At 42.3% G+C, this 26049-nt stretch overlaps 1 protein-coding gene across 8 annotated transcripts in view; it reads left to right on the forward strand.

The window, feature by feature from the left end:
- LOC133510523 (receptor-type tyrosine-protein phosphatase mu-like) overlaps window positions 1–26049 on the forward strand; it is a 211748-nt gene that overhangs the window by 30538 nt on the left and 155161 nt on the right. For all 8 annotated transcript variants that reach the window (XM_061838533.1, XM_061838535.1, XM_061838534.1 and 5 more), the window contains exon 2: window positions 11690–11812. In XM_061838533.1, coding sequence (XP_061694517.1) covers window positions 11690–11812 — 123 coding nt within the window. The remainder of the gene's footprint in view (window positions 1–11689; window positions 11813–26049) is intronic.

Here is a 26049-nt window from a genome sequence, read left to right on the forward strand (position 1 = left end):
GAAACAAAAGAAGAAAGAATAGCCAGCAGGGATGGTGTGTCGCAAAAAATTATATATTGTATCATTAGTCTGTATACATTAACGGAATACTATGGTGGGTGCTTTTTCTGCAGCTGTGAATGTGAACAAAAGGCAGCAAGAGTGTATCATCACTGTAAAAAGCTAAACTGGCATGTCTAAATATGGTTAAATTTGACGTTTTTACAAATTGATACATTTGGCCCGTCCCCACGACGTCTGTAACGTTATTAACCAGTTTGAAGCGTACAAAATAGATCGCATTTGTTGTAAAGCTCCGCCTACTTTTCACTCTACGGGAGCCGTGCCTCAAGATTGATTCCATCCATCCATTTTCTTAGTCGTTTATCCTCACGAGGGTCACGGGAGTGCTGGAGCCTATCCCAGCTGTCAACGAGCAGGTGGCAGGGTACACCCTGAACTCGTCGCCAGCCAATCGCAGGGCACATCGAGAATAACGGCTGAAATCCCAATCACACCTTGGGGCAATTTAGAGTGTCCAATTAATGTTGCATGTTTTGGGGATGTGGGAGAAAACCGGAGTGCCCGGAGAAACCCCACGCAGGCACGGGGAGAACATCCAAACTCCACACAACCGGGTCTGGGATCAAGCCTGGGACCTCAGAAGTGTGAGGCCAACGCTTTCCAACTGACTCACCGTGCCGCCAAGACTCATTATTATTATTTTTTAAGACAATAGCGAGTGAAAATAGTTCGATTATCATGTCAAGTTGAAGGGTTTTTTTGGGGAGACTTCCTGGAAAGTAGCTATTTGGAAACAATACAGCAAAAATATCAAATTTAATAATCAAGCAGTGAATTGACATCTATACATGGATTAAAACACTGGACTAAACCAAGCACACTGTATTTGAAGATGTGAGGGTGAGCTAAATGTAGCTATGTAATTAAAGCAGTAATTACCGATCACTGGTGGTGCGACAGTAACACATGAATAAATCATAAATATACAGTTGTTTACACGCTATTGAGGGCAGTGTTGACTGTAAGTAAATTACAGGCAATAACTAATGACATCAAAGTAGATTGTTCATATTTCTGGTAATTCCAAACGATAACACAATAACCCAGATTCCCCCCCCCCCCCCAAGGGGAATAGTTTCCACCATTCTTGTCATTTTCTAATTAGCCGCGTCGTTTCTACTTTTGACTTTCAACCTTGAATCTTTCGCTAGTACAGAACTAAGCATTTGTTCCACAACACAAAAGAGTCCTCTTGTTTATTCCGTGATCAAACGCGGTAATGCTTTCCTTTTTGCGTGAACTCCTCCCTCCGGACTAATTTCTGCTATTGTTATCGTCTTGTCTGACAAATTAGATGCTGGGAAAGACACGGAAGGAAGAAAAGAAAAGGGGGAAAGGGGGGGGGGGGAGGACCGTGGGGTAAATCTACTGATAGCGACATTAGCATTTCACCTGCTGTTCGTAGCGCCGCTCAGGCAGAATTCAAAGAATTGTTGATTTAGTGGAGCTCGGGAGGATCGGGGAGCTTTACACTGAAGGGTCATCGACTTTCGAGTCTGGATGTTGTTGTCTGCGGGGGCGGGGGAGGGATTTAGCACAGCGCTCTTTCTTCTTCCGCCTTCTAGAGATCTCCCAGTCCAAGGATCTGCCGGTATTATTCAGCGGAAACCAGTTTTTCTTTCTCTTGTACTTCTACTTCCCAGCGTTGTTTGATTGCCAAGGCTGTACCTGGATGAAATGCGAAAGTGGAAGAAGTTTCAGCTCCTCATATCCTGGGAGTATTGAGTTTGGTGCTGTTGGGAATCGATGCTGGAGGCTAATTTCACTCTAAACCATCCTTGCGTGTCTGGAGCCAGTGGACAGTAGGACGTTCACTTGCCATTGGCCGTTTTGTTTTTTGTTTTTTTATTTTCCCCCAATATGTCCAATACACTTGTGAAGATTATTGTGGCTTTGATTATTTGAATCTCTGTTACAAATTAAGTGTGGGGAATGTGCATTTTAATTATAGATTATTAGTCGCTAGTTGCAGCTAGGCTGAGTAGTCGTTAGCATGTCTGTCTCCAACTTTGAGATTCAGAGTTTTACCCTGGCTTCTTCCCACATTAAAAAAAACACCCATTATTATCCATCCATCCATTTTCGATAATATATTAACTGTCACATTTGAACTATCCGAGAAGTGTTGTAAATCTCCGCCTCCTTTTCGCTCTGCGGCAGCCGTGCCTCAAGATTGATTCCATCCATTTTCTTAGCCGTTTATCCTCACGAGGCTCGTGGGGAGTGCTGGAGCCTATCCCAGCTGTCAACAGGCAGGAGGCGGCGGTACACCCTGAACTGGTTGGCAGCCAATCGCAGGGCACATGGAGAAAAACAGCCACAGTCACAATCACACCTATGGGCAATTTAGAGTGTCCAATTAATGTTGCGTGTTTTTGGGCTGTGGGAGGAAACCGGAGTGCCCGGAGGAAACCCACGTAGGCACGGGGGGAACATACAAACTCCACACAGGCGAGGCTGGAATTGAACCCGGGTGCTCAGAACTATGAGGCCAATGCTTTCCCGTCTTCGCAACCGACCCCCACCCATTATTATAATTAGAGCAAAATAATTGTGACTGTTCCATACTTCCTTATAAAAAGAAGACAAAAACGTACCACTTCTCGGAATAGAAAAGCTTCAAGATGGGAAAGGGGTTGGAGTTTTTAAATTTTTTACAATATACTTACTTTCCTGAGAACGAAGTGATTAAAATGCAATCACAAAACAATTATTACACTTGCGCAAAAACCTGTTGTGGGCCACAGCTTACGCCCAGACACTCGCATGCAGACATGCTGTCATTTTTATCCATACTTGGAGTAGGCTGATGGTATCTTTTTTTTTTTTTTTTTTTTGCCTCTGGGGAACAAAAATATTGTAATCAGGACCGCTTCAGTCTTACTGGCAAATATCGCCGCGAGACCTCGTTAAACACGCCACGCCAATCCCGCCAATTACCGGGCCTTCCAAACCCGCCCAACCTACCGGGGAAAACGGTCTGCCCGTCGGCCCAATCCGCCTCCAAGACTACACTTGTTTTAACAAACATCTCGCCTGCTGCTGGTGGCCCCCGAAGACCAAGAGCAAGAGGCAATCTCGGGTAATTTAAAACCAATGTCTACTATCTTCCTCTAGCGCGGCCAGCGTTGAGCTGCGGAATCCTGCCGCTTTTAAGCTCTTTAGGGACCGATGGGCCTTTTCACTCCGGCCCTATTTCACTTATCTATTCGCAGCTCCTGCCAAGAGCCATCTCTGCACTGAATTGCATGTATATATATTATCTGTTTGGGGACTTTGAACTGCAGGAGGGGATTTAGACAATCAATCTCAATATCATTATCAATCACGTCTCGCCGTCGGTCGCATTGATTCGCCGGGAAATAAATAAGTCAGCAGCGAACGTTTCCACGGGTAATCTGCCGAGCTAAGCGGCGCGCTCTTCATCGCCGTTTTTGCAAAACAAAGCCATCTGCGCGGCGGAATGTTTTGAGGCTTTTTCCAAAATATGTTGCGGAAATTCATTACAGTAAAGAATGCCCCCCACCCGGCTATATTGTGCGCGGCAAAACCGTGGCCGTAAACTTGATGGATGCGCTTTGCAGTCACGCGACACGTCACGCGCATCCTTCTACGGAATTTGACAATGACGGGCAGCCTTCTAGTCTGATGTGAACCCGTTTTGAAGGATTTGTTTTTTCTTTCCCAGTCGGGCTCAACATTCTCGATCACTGAACCTGTCAAGGAACTGCTTCAAATCAGTCCCCGTCCCTCACCTATTAAGACAAATATAGAGTTTGGATGACTCATTTTTTTTCGTGTGATATTCCTTGCGTATGGGTGTCCTGTGGTGATAATTGCAAACATTTTGCTAATTAGTTCTTCCTGGAGTTCCGCTTTGATTGACGGCTTGTCGAGATATTTAAAAAAAAGTTGGCCTCAAATATGAAGAGATTGGATCAAATTCATTTGATGGTGCCACGCGTGACAGAATGAGGCTCCTCGACAATGGCGACGTCCTATTTTTGTCTTGTCTTCTCAAGACCGCGACCTTGCACAGTCGTTAACTTTTTAGTAAGATTGCAACGTGGGACAGAGTTTTCAATAGGAGGTCTTAATGTCAATTTCTTTTTGAACTCCTGCCAGCCATTTATTGAAATTATAAGCTTTGAATCTCATCACATCGGCCAGTACAGTGGAATAATGTCCACCGCCAACTGTGTCAACAATTTCTAGAAATTTTTCAGTTGGGATCTCGAAATGGTTTTACAAAATGACGGATGTATCAATCTTTATCCTCCATTTCTAGGATTTACAGTATATTCTTCCATAGTGAGATTGAAATAGTTTTGTTTTTTTTTACTTTATGTCATTGTCCAACATTATTTGCGTCAGATTTCATCAAATATGACTATAGTGATATTGGATGAAATCTTGATAATGTCCCAAGTGATCATGTTGAGGAAACCGGAATGCCCGGAGAAAACTCACGTAGGCACGCAGAGAACATGCAAACTACACACAGGTCTGGCCAGGATTTGAACCTGGTCCTAATTATACTGTATACCACGGGTGTCAAACTCATTTTTGTCGCGGGCCACATTGTAGTTCTGGTTTCCCTCAGAGGGCTGTGATGAAGGCCAAGACTTAAAAATCGTTTATCGCCTCATGACATTGACACATGAAATTTATGAACTAGTTTTGGAATCAGAAATCAAGGCTAATGGGTTTTTCCAACTATTGTTCATGTTTGGTAACACAAAAATACTTGCAATACCTCAACGCTATCATTTATGATGTGACCATTTGAAATTTTGAACAAGATTCATGCCAGTTGACATCCATGATTTGCCTTCGCAGGCCACATAAAATCATGTGGTGGGCCGGATCTGGCCCCCGGGCCTTGAGTTTGACACCTGTGCTGTATATAGTAGTACCTCTATTTACGAAGTTAATGCGTTCCGGAAGACGTTTTGGAAAGTGAATTTTCCGTAGGTAGAAGCACTTTTTTACATGTAAACAGTCTAAGCTCTTCCAAGCCCCACGAACTCCCCCCCACCACCACCACCACCAACAATAAGCATTAAAAGTTCATAATGTAAAGAAAGATAAACAATTTTATCTACATTTGGCGTTGGGCAACAATGTATTTGGAAGGGTGACTGACGAGCAAAAGGCATCATTGGGGATGGAGAAAGAGGCAAACGTTTTGACAGCTGAGAGAAAACGTACGTACGAATGTACACATGCACACGTTAATTCCACCAAAGTTTCTTGGGGCTGATGGTGAATAAAGATGAATAATAGTGCAAAAAAAGCACACACGCTAAACCTATGAAAAAGATGGGTTTTTTTTTTACCAATCTGCGCTAGCATGATGCAGTTGATTTGTTCAAAGGAAACCTAAAGCATCATGGGTAAAGATTGACGTCCCTCCTAGCCAATAAGATGCCAGGAAGATGCTGGAGGGATAACCAATGGGAGAGCAGCTCTTTCTCGCCACACAAACCAAGATACAGGATGTTTACCTTTAGTGGAATTTGGGGCCTGCGAATCCAGTGCGTTTTTTTTTCCTTTCATATCCTGAATTTTCCTTCATAACTAGAGACGAGGCATTTTGTAACCTGAATTTTTTTGTTACTAGAGATGTTTGTAAGTGAAGGTACTACTGGATATATTTGCGGTTATGAAAAAATAAGGTAAGCAGTTTTGGGCTACATTTTATACTACAAAGCTTCAATACCGTCATTTTCAGTACCACATATATTCACTATGAAATAAATAAAATGCACTGCTGAAATGTCTTTGTCCTCCACGAAGCTCCCCACATTCAGAAGATAAAAGCATAGCATACCGCTGCACAGCGACAAACTTTGGCGGGGGGGAAAAAAAGTAGACTTTTTGTTACAGGTACTGGAACAAAAGGCCTTTTAAGTCTGACTTGGAGGTGAAAATCTTTAGGAGAAATTGGCAGCGGTGCAGAGGGTTTGACATTGATTCTGGCCTCTGGCTCCATCTGGGGAAAAAGATGGATAGATTTCTTTGAAATGCACTCGGCGTGAGAACATAGACTGTTGCGTGTTGTCGCTCCGGTATGAATTGTTTCTCGGCACACGCGGCGGGCCCGGCGTTTTTCGCCGGATGGCGACGGGCGCGCCGCGGCGAAAATATCAACCACCCGCGGGGGCGATGTGGCAATCCGACGCCATTGATTGATGCCTTCATCTGCATGCAGGGCATCTTCGGCCCCTTTTGCGCTGGTGGATTGGGGGCCCACTGGAAAGCTTGTCTCATATCCAGGTGACAAGATCCAGAAAAAATGACTCAATAAGAAGCGATATTTGTAATTTTCCCACTGGTGACCCCCGTAACCTCCTAGTACCGAACGAAGCCACTGCTCAGCCCTCGCAGCTCACAGATGTCTCCCTCCAAACGTGCCTTCACCCTCTGCTTTTGAGAAAATTAAGCCTCCTGGTACTGTATGATGAAATTTCTATTTAGGTCTCCCTCATAGTCGACACCATCCTCTCCCCCTCCATCTGCGATATCCGTAGCTATGATACGAGATATGGTAATGTTTGGAGAAGTCAATGGAATTAAAATTCATACAGAAATTCCGATTTAATCCACATATAACTTGTAAATTGGTGGGCCACTTTGACATCTTTAATTTAACACAAACAAATCCATCAGTGTACTGGAGGCTACGTTATTTGAAGGACTGATTTTCTGAGCTGCTTATCCGCACGAGGGTCACGGGACTGCTAGAGGCAACTGGTTGCCGGCCAATCGCAGGGCACATAGAGTCAGACGACAGTCACACTCACGATCACACCTAGGGGCAATTTAGGGTTGCCAATTGAGGCCCGTTTTTGGGATGTGGGAGGAAACTGAAGTGCCAGGAGAAAATCCACGCAGGCACGGGGAGGACATGCAAACTCCACACAGGCGGGGGGCCGGGATTTGAACCCCGATCCTCTGAAGGTGTGATACTATTTCAAAATATGTTTAATAAGTGATTTTATTTGGGGGCGGGGGGCAATGGCACTACCGATTAATGAGCAATTTGTTCAAAATACTGAAGTGAGCAATGTGTAGAGCATTCTTCTCTTGGCCTGCCACCCAGCGTAGAAAGTCGGGAACCTTTTCGACTGAGAGAGCCATAAATGTCAAATATTTTCAAATGTAATTTTGAAAGAGCCATATGGTATTTTAAAAACTAAGTACAGTACAGGTGTATTTGCGCATTCATCTAAGACAAACACTTTTAAAGCAAAATAAGTCATTATGATGACAAAAGTACTTCATACCATTAATGCGACATCTGGTGCTGCCTGATGGCTTTTTAGTCTTTCACACGTCGTCAGATTAAGCTTCACGCAGGCGTCGAGACTTCCATCCATTCATCGTGAACAGAATTCAGTTTGATTTGCCATCACGCCGGTGCGATGGCGAACAGTTCTTCCCGACAAAGGCGTGTCTTTTATTCGTTTGATTATCTTGTCTTATTGGCAAAGTGGAGTACGAATGCTTTGGAATACTCCCCATCTGTGAGCAGAACCCTCCCTCTCCACGAAGGCTGTCCATTCTTGTTGAAAACTTTGGTACTCTTCGTCCTTTTTTCTTTGTCAATCGTGTTTTAGTTGTTGCGACACGATCGGCGTTGTACCCTTCTGCGACTGTGGACGTCAACTGCCGCCCCAAACTACGGCAACCCCGCTAGGACAAACTTTCTCTGCACGACAGAAATTACATGTACAGCACGTCGTTATGAGGGTTCTGCGAGCCGTATGCAACCAGCAAAGGAGCCAGGTACGGCCCGCGAGCCATAGGTTTCTGACGCCTGTTGTAGAGCAATACAGTCAAACAACACAAGTTCTGTCGAATGTTCATTTTAGTGTGTGCAGGCTGCAAAAAAATAATGGATGACAGTAGTTTGAACAGCCTTTATTTACACCACTTTTGTTTTTTACTCAAGAATAGGAGTTACGAATCATTTGGAACCGAATTGGAAAGAGGAATAGAAAACCGGATTTGAAATATATTTAAATTGACGCCAGTCCCGCCTCTTGGATCTTCAGTTGAGTGAATAATCTATGGAGAAATAACAGCAATATTGCGAAAGATCTAAAACTGATTTTTTTTATTTTTTTTTTCCCCAAATGAAGGCCTCCCAGCAATCGATACGATACATCTCCCATATTAGCTCACCAGAACTGCGAATGAATACATTTGCCATACAAGAGAAGCGGAGTGTTGTATCCGTCTTTCATTTTCTAAAGAGATAAGGTCTGATGAGGATGTCTTTTGTATGCGCGCCCAGTGAATCATTAATAGCACACAAGTGTTGATGATGTCCTTTGAAGGCAATGGAGCGAGACCTTTCTGATTCATTATTAAATGAAAAGTTGGCTTAGAAAGAACCCCCCCCCACACACACACACACACACCCACACACAAACTTCACCGCTTTGTGTGTATTCTTTTTGATGACTACACCCCCCCCCCCCACACACACACACACCCCATCCCCGCCTCCGCTTCTCCCACCGAGTTAGAATACATTTTGCTGCTGGCCGAAGCCATCGATTTTGAATATCAACCTTAACCGATAAAAGCCACCTCCTTTTGAATGCGGTCGTGCTGTGACAGGATGGTGGTCTGCCCAGAAGGGGGAGGGGAGGGCGCTTCTGACTGAGGAAAGAGGAGGGGAAGGATCTTGGGACTATTGAGTGCAAATATTGATGGAAGCCAGCCAGTGGCAGTGAAGCCATGGCCAAGGAACCACGTAAATGCTCTCCAACTTGCATCACAGCAATGGATATTTGTATTTATTAGAAAGGCTCTCGTAGCAGATATCGGTGTTTTATTTCTAAATGCCTACATTAAATATTTTTGAAGTGCTGAATATATATGCATGCACTCTTTCAAATAACGTCAATTTTTTTTCAGTCACCTTGGAAGAGATGTCTACTGTGCTCTTTGTTCTTAAATTTTTACACTGCAACATTTTAAGTGGCATTAATGATGCTATCTTTCCAATGGTTTGCTCAAAATCTCATCTCGTGGTTCCATTGTAGTGTTCAAGGATGTATTACTAATGTACACTGGTGTTTGTTGTGGTACAGTATTAATTACAAAAAATTTTAAATTTCAATTTAGAAAAAATGTACACTGTGACATTGGATGTACTAATTATGTACGGACATTTTTGTGGTTCTGTTTGCAAATTTTTGCATCGTAAAGTTGAGGTTGTAATAATGTCTATGCTAATTGTTTTCAGTGCTACGCAGAATTTTTTAAAATTATTTTTCACACTCAAATTTTGGCAAATGCTTTTTTATTTATTTATTTTATTATTATATTATATATTTCATTTATTTATATTTATTATTTTAGTTATTTGTTCTTTGATTAGCCTTAAATCTCATCAAAATGTTTCATAGATACGTTGGATGTCCATGATTCCAACAATATTCATGATTTACATATTTTTTTACATTATATTGCATCACATTTTTCTGTAGCAATGTTCGAGGAGATACAACAATGTCATTGTTTTTTGTATAATTAAATGGCAGTCACCGTTAAAAAAAAAAAAAAAAAAAAAAAAGAATTGAGCCATTCATTCCATTTTTGGCTTGGTAACATTTTTATATTAACTCGTTCATCTACATTGCTATTGCTTAGATCACAGGTGTCAAACTCGAGAACCCTGGACAAAATCCAACCTGCCACGTTTTTTTGTGGCCTACAAAAGCAAATCATTTCCCTAGATCTTGCTAAAATCTGCACCAAAGTTTCAAATGTTCAGATCTGATAATATTCTGATATTTCAAGCACTTTTGCGGGGTTACCGAACCCCCTTTTACAGTAATCTGAGTTGTCCCTCAATTCTGATTACAAAAATCCATCCTTTTGTAATGTAATATGACGAGACAAACATTATTATGGTCCCTGCAGTGTGGCCCACGACATAAATGTTGTTTTTTTTTTTTTTTTTTTTTTTTTTTTTTTTTTGCTTGATGCATTTATTGGTTCTCGCTAACAGCAGAAAACTAAAGTTAGCTTGCAGGAGGTCACATCTTTGGCTTTAATGATCACAAAAAAATAAACCATTCCTCAACACGTTACCTCTGATACTTTGGCATTTTGTACCTCTACCCACACCCCACGAGCCGAAAGCAGACAAGTCGTCAAATAAATCATTAGCGGCTGCCCTATCCAGCTGGATATTAATTATCCTGTGATCGCTGCTCATTTGCGCGTTATGCTGAAAATGTCACCGGCAAGATGAATTGGAAAACAAGGCAAAGAAAAAAAGAAGAAGCCCGTCAGCTTGTAGCCTTTATGCTGCAGAATGTCAGAAGAAATGTTGTATTGTTTTGGCCTTGCTGTCTCACAGGAACAGCAGACAGGAATATGGACAGTTGGATGGATTAATATGCTCATACTTGTTTGTTTTGTCGAGTTTTGTGTGTTGAAAGCACATTTCAGAGCAGAAATACAGCTGTATTCCTCCACGTGGCATTTAAGGTTGCTTGTAGGAATCGATTACACGAGTGCAGTCGTGTTCTTTTGTCGGGGCAATAAGAAACAGCAAACTGAACTAACTTAGGCTCAATTTAAGACTCCTGCAACATCATCAAGTAAGCGCTCCTTGCCAGGAGTTTGACACTGAGCCGAATAATCGGGTGTCAGAAAAAGAGGTGTTTTTCCAAAATTTTATGAATTATCAATACAGGGAGCCCTCGGTCTACGACTGATATCCGTTCTCACAGTTGCGACTTAACTCGAATTTCGACTCAAGTCGGATTCCATCCTTAAAGTTAGAATTTACATCAATATATTTTGTATAAAAAAACAAATACATTGAAATAAACGAGATGATGTACTTAGCATTACTGTTGAGAGGTTTACGGAGAAGAAGAAGGGGAGGCTGCGCTTAGCTATTGCCAAGGAACCTGGTCCTCAATCCTCTCCATCTCGACAAGTATCAAAGGTCCTTGTTTTGTGAACATTGTGTCTGACAGGAATGGAACCCTTCACAAGTGCTAAAATAAGGGCTTTGTCTTTAATAATTGTCACCATGGTCGACCGACTGAAGCCTTGGTGGCGTTGGTGTCTCTCCTTTTTCCAATCTTTTTATGATCTTGAGCTTTGTTTCCATGGTCCTGGATTTTCTTTTGGCTGCAGAAGTGTTGCTAAAACACACAGCTTTCTTAATTGGGGCCAAAATGTCTAAAAAGGAGGGCGAAAAATATGAAGATACTCCTGGCGCACAAACACGGACAAGCGTTAGCCAGACAAAATGGTGGACGGGGGACGGGCGTTGTAGTCAAAACATCGTAGATCGAGACCGTCTTAGACCGAGGACTCCCTGTATTGATATTGGTCCTTGATTGAATCCTCATACTTGTTTCTGTTGGGGTAAAAAACAAAAAAAGTGGTGAACATCCTTAACTATTTCTTAGGGCTGTTATTGTTTTTCATCGTGTAAGTTGATAACACCACCAATCATTAACAACGAACGAACGATCGAATTCTGTTATGGGACATTTTGTTCCTGACGCACCCTACTATATAGTATTTCTCGTGCATATGATTATTTCTCTGTCGAGTTTTAAATTCTTTTTCTTTGTCGCAGGTGATTGCAACTTCGCGAAGCCGTTGGCTGCTTGCGGCTACAGCCAAGGCAGAGACGACGACCTCGACTGGGAGCAGGTGAACACCAGAGAGAAGCCTTCGTTTGATCCATGGATGCCCTCAGGTGGGGATGCCGAAACTAATAAGAAAGTTACTAGTCCCTTTCTTCCCATTTATTGTGACCAATAAGAGAAGAGCGCAAATTATTGGTACGTTGGAATATGGATAAAATGTTCCATCTTCTCCCAACCCACCCTGTTGTGCTGAAAGCAGTTGTCAGAGTCACACAGGTATTTTATACACACAGGACTGTAGTTTGTCACAAAAGTATTACGTTTACATCAAATACATACCGTAATTCCCGGACTACAGAGCGCACCTGGTTATAAACCTCGGTACACAGAAAGAGTTTAACGCTAGCGCGGTGCTAGCATTAGCTACGCCAGTGGTCACCAACCTTTTTGAGGTTGAGGGCGACTTCGTGAGCACCGACCTGTTTGCCGCAAACTTCCAAAATAACAGAACTCTTTGTATTTTACACATATATATATATAAAGACTTTATATTATATGTGATATTTTAATTTCATTAATGTAAGCTAGTCAGATTCAAAATTTAAAGCACAATTAATAATCATAGTAATTTCAATTTGTGACCTGTGCTATTTTTAGAACATGCCTTGTGGGCACTTTAAGTGGTCCTCACCGGCTACTATGCGCCCGCGGGCATGGTGTTGGTGACCCCCCTGCTACGCTAATGCTAGCGCCGCATCACCGCATGAACCGCAGGTTTTTTTTTTTAAAGGGTGGATACAAATGGAGCAGTGACCTTTGTAATAGCTTGTAGACAGATAATTGGGTCACCAATATGCACTATGTGTGTGTGTGTGTGTGTGTGTGTGTGTGTGTGTGTGTACATATGTATATAATCCTTAATGGTCGCCTCATCAACATATTTCAAGATCAATACCATGAGCAGTAAGGGTGGGCCAAGATCCAGAGCCACTTTCAAGTGTCGAGCCCAGGGCTCAGCAACCTTCTTGAGGACGAGGGCGACTTCGTGAGCACCGATCGTATGAAGGGCCACGTGACTTGTTTGCAGCAAATTTCAGACTCAGTTTATTACTCGTACATAAAATATTTTCATTTATTGTAGTAAATGAAATGACATTACAGGTATTTTAAAATTTTGATTCACGTAAGGAAGTCGGATTCAGAATTTAAGGCATAAATAATAGTCAAAATTTGTGGCCTATGATATTTTTAGAACATACATTGCGGGCACCTTATATGGTCCTCGTGGGCTACCATTCGCCCGCGGGCACCGCGTTGGTGACCCCTGGCTTGCCTCTGAAAACATAAACAAACATACAGAAACATTTACATGCCTCACAGTTGTGACACTCTTTCTATCATGTCAAAGCTAACAAGGTAAGCAGATGTGCATTGACTTGACAACCGAAAATTTTAAAGTTGATTTCTCATAGCGGATGATTGGATGTTTTACTTGTTGATGCGGTGGAAGTCTGTTGGTGATGTGTTGTGATGTGTTTTCTTATCTCAAGGATACGTGATTGAGACACCTGGGAGATCTTATATTATGTATGTTAACAATGACAACAAGCACTTGTGATATATATCCCCCCCCCTAAAAATGTTCTTTACCAAATCTGATGAATAGTCGATGCTCAGTGATGGACAAATTGCACCTTCTCCAAGCAGTTTCTTTAAAAAAAAAAAAAAAAAAATGTTTCAAGCGCCGATGCCTTCAATTACCTCCCCCCGTCATGGCACAGACACAAGCTGGGATAACAATCTCTTGTGAGAGGTCATTTTCGCCGAGAATCCTAAGTACGGGTTAAGAGCGAAGCGGCAATCGGGAGGCGCCGAAGGCTTTTTGTGGCACCTGAACGCATTCAGAGCGTAAAACAATTTCGGCACTCGTGCTCGATACATTTCTCCATCCTTTTTGGAGTGCTCAAAATGGAAGAGGGGGGAGGCGGAGGTGACAATTTGACGTGACAGGTTGAGTGCCGAGAAATGGAGAAAGATGTGCAACATACTAATCTGGCAGTGTTGGAAAACAAACAAAAAGGAAAAAGCTGAATGTGGGAGCGGTGGCGTATAAGCCTGCACAGATTTGCTTTTTTATGGGAGGTGATACGTTAGACAAAGCGGGAAGTGTTCGTTTAACTGTGGCTTATTTCTAGTCATTGTTTATTTCTGTTGTACGAGATGGTGGTTGTTACGGGTGAAAGGAGGGATTACATTACTTTTGTTTTTACTCTCGATTACGGAACCTTTTTTTTTTTTTTTTTTGCAAAGTTTGACAAAAAACAAATTGTACGAAAGCAATATACAAACCCAACATAAATACAAACGGAAAATAATCATGTCCAAATTATGCTCAACCTGGATTTAATTGAATGCACTACAAAGACAAGATATTTAATGTTCAAATTGATAAACTTTGTTTTGACGGATAATCATTAACTTGGAATTTTATGGCTGCAACACGTTCTAAAAAGTCAGAGACAGGTGGCAAAAAAAAAAAAACAAGTTGTCGAATGCTCATCAAACACCTGTTTGGAACATCCCACAGGTGAACAGGCTAATTGGGAAGAGGTGATTGCCATGATAGGGTGTACAGTGAACAAAATAAGTATTTGAACACCCTGCTATATTGCAAGTTCTCCCACTTAGAAATCTTGGAGGGGTCGGAAATTTTCAGCGTCGGTGCATCGCCATTGTGAGAGATGATCTAAAAAGAAAAACGTGTGTGACCTACAGAACATCTGTGTGGTGGAGTGGGCCAAAATCCCTCCTGCAGTGTGTGCAAACTTGGTGAACAACTACAGGAAACCTTTTGACTTCTGTAATTGCAAACAAAGCTACTGTACTGAAGATAAACATTAGTTTTCTCGGGTGTTCAAATACTTATTTACAGCTGTATCACACAAATAAATTGTTAAAAAAACCATACATTGTGATTTTTGGATTTTTATTTTTAGATTAGCTCTCTCACAGTGGACAGGCACCTAAGATGAAAATTTCAGACCCCTCCATGATTTCTAAGTGGGAGAACTTGCAACATAGCAGGGTGTTCAAATACTTATTTTCTTCACTGGAAAAGAAGCTTCCCTGAATTGCATCAAGAAAAGATGTGGTGAGGTTCACCTCTTTGTGAATAGGTTTGTGAGAAAATAGTCAAACAGCTTTTGGGCAAAGTTCCTCAACATGCCATTGCAAGGAATGTAGGAGTTTCATCATATAGAGTCCATAACATCAAAAGGTTTAGAGAATCTGGGGAAATCACTGCATGTTCGCGGCAAACCAACAAGGAATGTCTAAAAGATTTTACCACATGGGCTCAGGAACACTTCAGAAAACCGACGTCAGTAAATACAGTTCGGCACTACATCTGTAAGTGCGACTTAAAACTCTCCTGCGGAAAGGAAAAGCCATTTATCAATAACACCCAGAAATGCCACCGGCTTCTCTCGGCCTGAGTTCGTCTCAGGTGGACTGATGCAAAGTGGAAAAATGTTCTGTGGTTCCGACGAGTCCACATTTCAAATCGTTTTTGGAAATTTTGGACGACATGTCCTCCAGGCTACAAAAGAAAAGAACCGTCCGGGCTGTTATGGGCACAAAGTTCCAAAGGCAGCATCTGTGAAGGAACCATTAATACTGAAAGATACATACAGGTTTTGCTGCCATCCCAGCAACGTCTTATTCATGGACACCCCTGATTATGTCAGTAAGACGATGCCAAACCACATTCTACACAACAGAGTAGCTTCGTCAAAAAAAGAGTGCGGGTACTCCCTGCCTGCAGTCCAGGTTAGGGTTAGGCAGCATTATGAAGCATAAAATATTACAATGGAGACCCCGGACTGTTGAACAGTGGAACCTGCACATCAAGCAAGAATGGGAAAGAATTCTATCAACAAAATTTTTGGAATGTGTTGCAGCCATAAATGTAAGTTAATGATTATTTTCTACAAACAATGAAGTTTATTGGTTTGAACAATAAATGTCTTTGGAACGTTCTCAATTAAATGTGTTGAACTTGTTTTGCAAATCATTGTATTTGATTTTTATTTATATTTAACACACTGCCCCAATTTAATTGGAACTGAGTTTGTACAAAGCAATATTTCCAGAGGAAATAATGTAATTATAGCCAATTATTTTGTCCAAGAAACCCCAAAAATGTTTTCGTTTGAGGGCCGCACCTACAATAATCGAGGGATGCAAGGTCCAAATCTTCAACTTTCCTTTATTGAACATGCTAAAATAAATCAACCAAGCAATCCTATTTTGTTTTTACAATATACAATAGTTACTGTACAACACTTATACGACTAATTTCACCCCTGCACTAAACAGAAGTTGATTCCCAACTCCGAGTTCAGAACCAAACCGAGAGCAATCTGTAGTAACCTGATCATTTTTAAAGGAGTTGCTTAGCATCATGTGATATGTTCACAAATCAGACCGTCACATGAGAGAAAAGTGGTAGAAATCATACTTGCTTCTAAAACTGATATATCTTCATATACCACTCACGCAAATCTACAAATTTTTCGAAAATCCACACGTTTCATGATGCTAATCTCCACTTTTTTTTTTCTTTTGCTGCGGAACATTGAAAATGGATCCATTGACTGCAAATAGACCCCAGGCCATAGTTTGGACCCATGATTTAACATCACTTTTACCTTGCTTGAAGATTTGATGTGATAGCGTATGAAAAAATGACGGAAAGGAGAGTGGGAACTATTTTCATACATTGCTGCAAGTTCTTTTTTTGATTTATTCTTTTTTTTAAAGTGTTTCTCGACTTCTTCGTTAACTCTGAACTTTTTCTCGTATTTTGTGAAAATGGTGTGAAGAGACGGCGAGGCCTATTCCAGAATGAAAGCTTTTTATTAACCCTGCAAGGCAGTCGTGACAACCGTCCCAGTCTGCTCAGCGGCACTCTGACAAATTGAGGAAACACGGGTGTAATATCTTGTCAAAAGCAAGTCAGGCCTTCAAAATAATGGCGCACCAGTACGATTTGGTTTCCTCGTTTCCACTTTCTTTGGCCACATATTGACTTATTTAGCAGTCGCACACCACTATTTTGTGCTTTTATTTGATTGAGTGTATCTGCTATATAAGCCACGATGGGCCAAAAGAAAGTCTGAGGAAGCTTTTGCTATAGAACTCGTGCACCTAGGTCACCGAAGCCACGTGATTGGCCAGATTGACAGTCTAGCAAAGCATTCTTCAATGCAAAGGCGGTTGGAGACGGCACGAAAACAGAGTGACGAAAATAAGTATTTAAACATGCTGCTATATTTCAAGTTCTCCCACTTAGCAATCATGGTGGGGTCTGAAATTTTCACCATAGGTGCATGTCCACTGTGAGAAAGATGATCTAAAAATAAAAATTCAGAAATCACAATGTATGTGTTTTTTTTTTTTATTTAACGATTTGTGATACCTCTGCAAATAAGTATTTGAACACCTGTCTATCAGCCAGAATTCTGGCCCTCAAAGACCTGTTAGTCCAACTTTAGAAGTCCAGCTCCATTCCATGGATTAGCCTGAATCAGGTGCACCTTTGTGAGGTCGTTAGCTGCATAAAGACACCTGGACACCCCACACAATCAGTAAGACTCAAACTTGTGACATTGTCAAGACCAAAGACCAAAACCAAGGAGTGGCTCCGTAAGAAGCATATCAAGGTTCTGGCGTGGCCTAGCCAGTCTCCAGACCTAAACCCAATAGAAAATCTTTGGAGGGAACTGAGACTCTGTGTTTCTCAGCAACAGCCCAGAAACCTGTCTGATCTAGAGAGGATCTGTGTGGAGGAATTGCCCAGAATCCCTCCTGCAGTGTGTGCAAACCTGGTGAAAAACTACAGGAAACGTTTGACCTCTGTAATTGCAAACAAAGGCTACTGTATCAAATAATAACTTTTATTTTCTCAGGTGTTCAAATACTTATTTGCAGCTGTATCACACAAATAAATCTTTAAAAAAATCATACATGGTGATTTCTGGATTTTTCTTTTTAGATGATCTCTCTCACAATGGACGTGTACCTACGATGAAAATTTCAGACCCCTCCTTGATTTCTAAGTGGGAGAACTTGCAATATAGCAGCGTGTTCAAATACTTTTTTTCTTCACTGTTGCACGACCCCCAGAGTTGTGTCCTATATTGGAAGGTGAAAATAAACAAAGGTACACTTGGCATAGAGGAGAAATATTTAATGCCCAAGTTGTTTTTGCCGATGAGAAATTGGACTGTTAACCCGCTTCCGGTTGTCTTGGACAACTGGACCTACACATTGATCTGGCGAGTAAGTCGTCGAGATTTACACAGAAAAGTTTGAAAGCGTAGAAAAGTCTGAACGCATATAAATAATTCGTTGCTGGATCTGTTCTCAATCGAGAATAAATCCCACGTAGTGATGGAGCCCCTCATATTTTTTCAATACAAATACCAATATTTAAATAAATGACCCCTGATTTTATACAAACCTACATTCATTAACTGTGATTGGGGAAAAAAAAGACAGCGAGGCGACACTGTTCTCAAATGAGCCAACTTTGCATAATAAATAATTCTTGGGAATTTGATTGAGAAGAATAATTCCTACATGAAATGAAGCGATCGCTACACAGGCATATTGTTTATTTTGTTTGGGCACCATCCATCATGTTTAATTGCCGAAATCCATCGATCTTTTCTCGTCTTTTCAGCTGGTATTGCGTAGAATGACCTCTTTGAATATCTGTCTCGTCTGTTGTAACAACCGACAGCACAACAAGTCTCGATCATTGAATATTCTGCTCCGGTTCAACGTCCCCCACACTGTCGAGCAACTCTTTTTGACCAGCAATACGGCGCCGTGGAAATGGTGACGTCATGTGCACGAGGTCTATACTAAAAAGAAACTGTGATGAAGCTGTTGCTTTCCTAAATTATTTCATTTTGAAGTTCTGACTTTAGACAGGATGTTACATCGTTATGCCTTTCCATTGGCCCTGGTTTTACACAACCTCGCATTCATTAACTATGATTGGAAGAAAAAAAATGACAGCGAGTCGGCTCCTCGTACACGGAAGCGCGTTGCGGCCACACGTTAAACTTCAGTAAACCTCTCCGTTACAGACTTTTCATTTTAAATATGCATTTTTCTTTTGGGAAATGTATGGCCAAAGTTCTTTTTGGATACCAAAACCGACTGGGTGTGTAGAAACCAGGACAAAAGTTAGCTTGTGAATTTCTACAAAAATGAGGCCATACGAAAGCTAAGGTTCCGAGGCGCAATGTGGTGGTGAACTGACAAGTAGATTTAATTACAGTCGAGTTAATTGCAACATTTTAACTTTGCAATAAATTTAGAGCACGTGCGAGGTGTTAATTTGTAGGTCACCCTTTTCCGATTTCCACTCCGACCTTTTACTCGTTCTTGCGCGCCTTGACATTGATCAGAAGTGGAAAGTAAATTTCTCCTTTGTGTGTGTGGCCACACGGAGCAAATCAGGGTCTGCTTAAAATTAGCGAGGGCCGCGCTAATTGAGCATGTCACCGAGGGGAGGCCAGACACAATCGAGGCCTGCCGCAATCCGTCCTCTGGCGAGGGAAAACAACATCCATCAGGGGCTTTGTTAGAACATGAAAACTTTGTCGTTCCATTAGTGCCATTCCTCAGGTGTCTGGCAGCGTCTGTGCATTTTAAGCAGAGCGGCGGCCTTCGAATGACTACAATGCATTCTAATTAATTCCGGCGTGCGTGCGGCTGATGGAAAGGCTCACATAATTAAAATTGATCGTCTTATTTTAATTTCAAATATCGCTGTGGGGAGCCCCCCACGCTGCAGTTACAAGTGAAGAGGTTGTATGGACGTAAAGTGGAGTTGAACCTCGTGCTCAGCTTTGGCGTCGCATAAGTCCGCTTCATTATGCTTTGCGGTGGGCGTCATTTATTTTATTAGGCTGAATATTTTCTTGTAGTTCATTGTTTTGTTTCTGTTGTGGTTTTTATCATGAAAAACCGGAAAGTGGAGTCGTCAAAAACTGCTCCCAACTGGTGGCTTTTCACCCGTAATTTCGACAAAACTTGCACCAACATATGTTGTCAGATTTAAAGGCCACTGTCATGAAATGCATGATTTTTAGTATGTTAATGAAAAAAAAAAACGCAGCCAACATGGACCCATGCATTTTTTTCACCACAAACCATGATTTTCACGTAAACAGCTTTTTGTAACTCCCGCCATGAAAATCTTCTCGGCGGATTTGTTTTCGAGAAGAAGCCGGAAGTGACGTACATGGCAGGACCGTCCTCAAGTGGACTCGTTTGTTTCCATGAGTTTTACCTCCAGGAAGGTAGCTTGTTGTTCCTTCGTGTTAGCCAAAATGCCGACTCATTGCATTGCTGGACACTCGGGTGGATGGATTTACCCTTCTCAAGTTTGCAAGAGACCCGGTTCATCATGAAAAAATGGATTGCATGGGTGCAATGGACGAGAGCTTCATGGGTTCCAAATGACAGGTAGGTGTGTGTACAGCTACTAAAAAAAACAGCAATAGTTGGGGGCAGGGCATAATCCATAAATCAGGGTTGCTAAATGTGTCGATGTGCGCATCGTAAGGCTTCTGTGCAGCAGCTGCTGAAGGACGGTCTCCGCAGGTCTTGTGGATCGCTACCGGCCTTGACGACAAGGCCGAGCCTTAGAAGGATCTGCCGCCGGCCTTGTCGGCCAAGATGGCTCGTCGCCGCGGTGGCTCATGTCCGCCGCGGAAGTGGGCGTTTATCACCGCCGCGCAGAGGTGGTTTGCCCGTGATCCACATATCATCTGCACATATCCTGTTAACTTCACTCGGTTGTGAGATGTTCTCTTCTTCGAAAAGAGCTTCCCTGTCTGAAGGGGCGTGTCCTATGATTGGGGCCACCGCGTGTTTTCAATGGCGAATGTCCAGGGTGATGTCACGGACAGTGAATCCAGCCAATATGGCGACCACTTGGATGTCGTCGAATGACACTTCCGCAACTTTGCGAATGGATGACGCGCTCTCCGCTCATATTTAGTTTTTCGTATAGACATTGAAGTAAATAATGTATTTTTCATTTCAATATCTATTTTAGAATATTTATAGAGATGACACTAGACTAGTCCTGCACGATTATGTTCGGTGTCACCAGCCAAACAAGGCTGCGCTTTCAAAACAAAAGACCCGACGAGGACGTTCAATTTGCCGGCGCGCAACATATTTGGAGCGAGACAATAAGTCATTAAGCAGGAGCTGCACTTTCCATTGTGCCCGACGTAATACACGAACCCTAATTAATCTCAGTTTGAGACTCTTCCGGCATCCTTTTTGGATGCGATTCCCCGCAACGAGCCCCTCGGGAAGGCCGGGCCGCGGCTGCTTGAGAGTCAGCTGGTGCGCTGCTCAAATAAATAAATAAAATGAAAAGGCAGGGGTGGGTATTAACGGCCTTTGAATCGGGCTGAGCCCCCCTAAAGATGCCCAAGCCTGTAATCAGAGCTGCATGGAGGCATAAACAAGGCTACTTGCCATTCGTGTGGCGGTTACAAGTATAACGTGACGATGGAAACAATCACGAGGGCGAGATTTTCTTCGGCACAAGGGTCTGGATGATTGAGTTCACCACGCAAGATAGATTTGCATCCCATGGTTGAAGTGGCAGGCGGCACGGTGGGGCAGCTGGTAAAGTGTTGGCCTCACAGTTCTGAAGACCCGGGTTCAATCCTGGCCTCGCTTGTGAGGAGTTTGCATGTTCTCTCCGTGCCTGCGTGGGTTTCCTCCGGGCACTCCGGTGTCCTCCCACATCCCAAAAACATGCAACATTAATTGGACACTCTAAATTGCCCATAGGTGTGATTGTCAGTACGGCTGTTTGTCTCGATGTGCCCTGCGATTGGCCGGCAACCAGTTCAGGGTGTACTCCCGCCTCCTCCCCGTTGACAGCTGGGATAGGCTCCAGCACTCCCCGCGACCCTCGTGAGGATAAGCGGCAAAGAAAATGGATGGATCGGTTGAAGTAGCACAACTTGGAAATTTTAGCGGCAGAGGAAATGGAGGGGAAAATTCCTCCCAAAATATGAAAAAATTACAACAACCATAGCCCCACAATAGATGAAATGAAATTAGGTGGACTATTGGGCAACATCAGCAACACCTAAAGTACTTACATGATATGCTAGATTTTTACCAATTTGTGTTTATTATCATTGTGACAAAATAAATGTATTTTCAAGAAAGTTTCTTGTTTTTAGAAATTTGTGATTTACGATTCGTACAACAAAAAAAAAATCATTATTGTTATGGGAACCTGCCCGAAGATAGCTGAGATAGGCTCTCGCACTCCCACGACCTTTGTCAGGATAAGCGGCTCGGATAATGTATGGATGGATGGATTTGTTTTTTTTTCCAATTTACTTGAAAAACCTTTCCAAAGTGTTAATTTACGCAATCGGCATATTCTCAATAAATGAATGAATTATGGTAACAAAAAACAATAAGTCATTTTGAAAAAAATTTTAAATGCAGCAATATAAAAAGATTATTTTACAAAATCAAGCATTTTAATTTTTTTTTTGTTTTAAATAAAAGACATTTCAAACAAAATCCCAATGCAAAATCTTAAAAAACGAGTTGTCCCCCTACAACAGGTGGTCTGCTGTTTTTGGATGCACCTTGAAGTGAAAGAGTGGAAGGAAGGATGACTGTAAGGACATCTTGAATTGAATCAGAATTCAAATCACATCAGGCAAAAATGAGATTTGCCACAGTGGGTGGGAAGGCAGCGGAAGGATGCAGCTGGGGGGGGGGGGGGATACGCGGTGTTTCACAAAATAAGCTAATTGCTTTTAGAGCCATTCACAAGTTTGTGTGAGGTCCCACCGCAGACTTGGCAAGGTTAAGGAGAAAGCCCATTATACGATTAGAGGACCAAACGGAACGTCAAATTATGTCATCGCTATACATTTGTGGATTAATTCTTGGGTGGAGATGCATGCTGGGATATTTGGAATGTTTGTGCATGCGTAGGGTGTCGCGGAAAACGAGATTTGGACAAACAGGATTAAAATGGCTCGGAGAACAGAGAGCGTATTTACATATTTCAACTTCGGCGTGTCACTGTTGCTAATGATGCCGACAGGTAACTCACGGCAGTCGCTTCTCTTGTGTAATCGCCCACAAATCACACGTTGATTGCAGCAAAGACAATTATCCATACTGCTTTTTAAGATGGCACATTGGTGCTATTGAAATTGCAGGCATCAAATATCAGTATTAATTTGGAGTGTAGTGTTTGCGCAATGCACATTGTAGATTTTACAATTTTCTCTCGATTGAGTAAGCGTCACGACCCATCGGAATGGAGGGTGGACCCAAATGCAGGACTCGGGAGACGCAGGGGTAATCCGGGGAAAAAACATTTATTAATCCAAGGTTAGGGATCGGGCAGGCAGTCAGGTATAGCAGTGGTAATCAGGACGTCGGATATTGAGAGCAGATCAGCGGGCAGGCAGGAGTCGGTACACGTGAGATCGATCAAGGAAGGCAATAGTGTCAAAGGAGGCTGGCTTACGGGGTCGGTTGGAGAACAGACGGAGGTCGGTGCACACAGGAATACTATCAGAGATACGGGCGTGCTGGAACGGGGCATGAACCTCAACGATCTGGCTGAGGACCAGTCATCACTGAGTCCTATAAGTACCGGGCGTAATCAGCCAAAACAAGGTGCAGGTGTGTGCCGACTAATTGGCTGGCCACGCCCAGCCTGGGCAGGATCCCAGGAGCATGACAGTAAGTGTAGATTTGTACCCTACCGACTAGTCACGATATTGCTTGTTGATGGCGTCGTTAAATCTCCCTCAGTGGAAAAATGGCTCAAGCAACTCTGACTTTGGAGTTGGAAGTGACCACAGAGGCTGCTCAGGAACTGCCGGGGAACGCTAGGCGCTAAGATGAGCTAGGCTTGCTAGTGGCTAAACCGTGTGCAGCGTCGTCGTCTTAGTCGGCAGTGCCCAAACGTTTTTGCCCCAAGATCTACTTTTGAAGCAGCCAATCCTACGCGATCTACCGTAATTTCTTGAAAATAATGTCCAATTTTTTTCCAAAAATATTTTCAAAAAGTCATTAGAGCCCATAATATTTCGGTATGGATGAAAAATAAAAAATACAATCACATTGTATCGTCGCATACAGGTACATAGTGGTTAAAAAAAGGTATACATATAAATTTTGATATGATATTCGACGTCTTCTGTTACATATTTATATATGTATTACGGTAATGTGCGCCATCAACCTGAACTCTGACCTCCTCAAGAGGGTGGGGTGGGGGAAGCTTTGCATTGAATGATCATTAGCGTAGCATATTTGTTGCTACTGTACCAAATATAGAAACGACTGCCCGTGAGTTTGTTTTAAATTAAACGGAGACAAAAAATGTTGACCACAAGGGCTCGCTGTGCAGCTGCTTTTAAAAGAAATGTCGAAATAGAAAATGGAAATACAGATAATTCCAAATGTTTTGAGGATATACATAGCAGCAAATTGGGGGTGCGCATTGTACATTGGTAGAAAGGTTTTCCCGTTTGTTTGTTTTTTTTTTTTTTCAAGTCAACTTTGGGGGTCCGCATTATACTTCAGGACGCATTATACTCGAGAAATTACGGAACTTTGGGTGGGGATCGCGACCATGTCTCTGGTTTAGAGCGCAGAACACTACCGGTGAGCTAAAATTTTGGACTGCAGACACAGCTCAACAGTTTTTTTTTTTTTTTATGTATCTTGCAACACCACATGAGCCAATCTTGTACAACACAACAAAATTTTTATTATTTTTCGTTAATACCCTAGTTTACACCAGTGACTTGCATTGAAATGAATCAATCATAGTACGGACAGTACTCAAGCACACTTCCAAATGTTCATCAGTTAGGGTGGAACGGAAAAATTCTCTTCCTCGCATTCCGTATGAGAGTTGTAAATTTTTCCCTCTTCTTAGTTGGTCCAGCTCCCCCATTTAATTTTTATACCCTTAAGTTTAGAAGGAAACACTGAGAGATTAAAAAGAAAATTGCAATGAACTCTCTGACTAGCTTGTTAGCACAGCTGCAGTTACCTTTTCGCATGTTTGTGCATATGCGTGACCCGATTGTCAGAAAATTTCAGATGTCCTAGATTATATACACGTACCGTATTTTCCGCACTATAAGGCGCACCTAAGAGCCTTTAATCTTCTCCAAAGCTGACAGTGCGCCTTATAATCAGGTGCGTCTTATACATGGGTCAACATTGAGCCTTTAGCGCAGCCCATCTCCAGGATGGCTTTATTAGCTACTCCACACATCCTCTGTCAACTGATCCAGCTGTAATCGCTACTCTTCCGCGGTCGCCATTGCCACGCTCGTACGCACTCGCTCTTCACTCGCCGCAGTCCTCCCGCACGGTGCCTGCGCAGTCCCATCTCGCTCATTGAGCCAAATAAAACAAAGAACAAGGAAAGTCTGAAAAACCACGATAACTACTAGCCCTGCCACACACTATGATGAATTGTTGCAGTCGAATGAAGGAAGAAGGCCGGCTCAGTGGTCCTGATTGACGGTTTGAGGTAAGCATGTAGGCCGTCTTTTTTTTTTATTATTTATTTTTATTTTTTTATCAGGCCGCCTTTCATGTTGGGCCATATTAGCAGTGGGAGCCATTTTTGATTGGTGGCATATAGGACGGGCCCCGTCTTCATTGACATTTCCCTGAGTGGCAAGCGCGCTTTTCTGCCGCTGCGACCTCTCAGAATTTTATGAGCAAATGAGACCTGCAGGCTTTTGGGGTTTTAAAGCGCCCCCCTTCATTTTCATTCAACCCCGCCTCATCGCCGTTACCACCACCCACCGCACGCATATATGATTTTTCCTCTGAGTTCAGGACCCGTGCATGGGAGAAATAATGAGCGCTCGTCATTATTGCAAATTATATCTTCTGCTCAGAGCATCATTCAGCTCCGAATTCGTCTAAATACCTTCTAACTGTACACTTCGATCACTGCAATTACATTTTAAAAAAATAATTTTTTGAGTGCATTGTTTTTACAGTTAAGATGTGTCACTTTTATGTCCAACGGTTTGCACTGTATGGATACTGTATCATAAATGAAACTATTGGATGCAATGCACTGTTGATAGTTTCTTGCTTTGAAGTATTAATACTATTATGAAAAAATATCCCCAATTAGAACATATTTGATGCCGTTGATGCATAAATACATAAACGAAACAAGACAGGATACGGTGTTCCGTCAACCAGAGTTGAAACT

This window comes from Syngnathoides biaculeatus, chromosome 13 (genome assembly GCF_019802595.1).
Source record: "Syngnathoides biaculeatus isolate LvHL_M chromosome 13, ASM1980259v1, whole genome shotgun sequence".
NCBI classification, from domain to species: domain Eukaryota; kingdom Metazoa; phylum Chordata; class Actinopteri; order Syngnathiformes; family Syngnathidae; genus Syngnathoides; species Syngnathoides biaculeatus.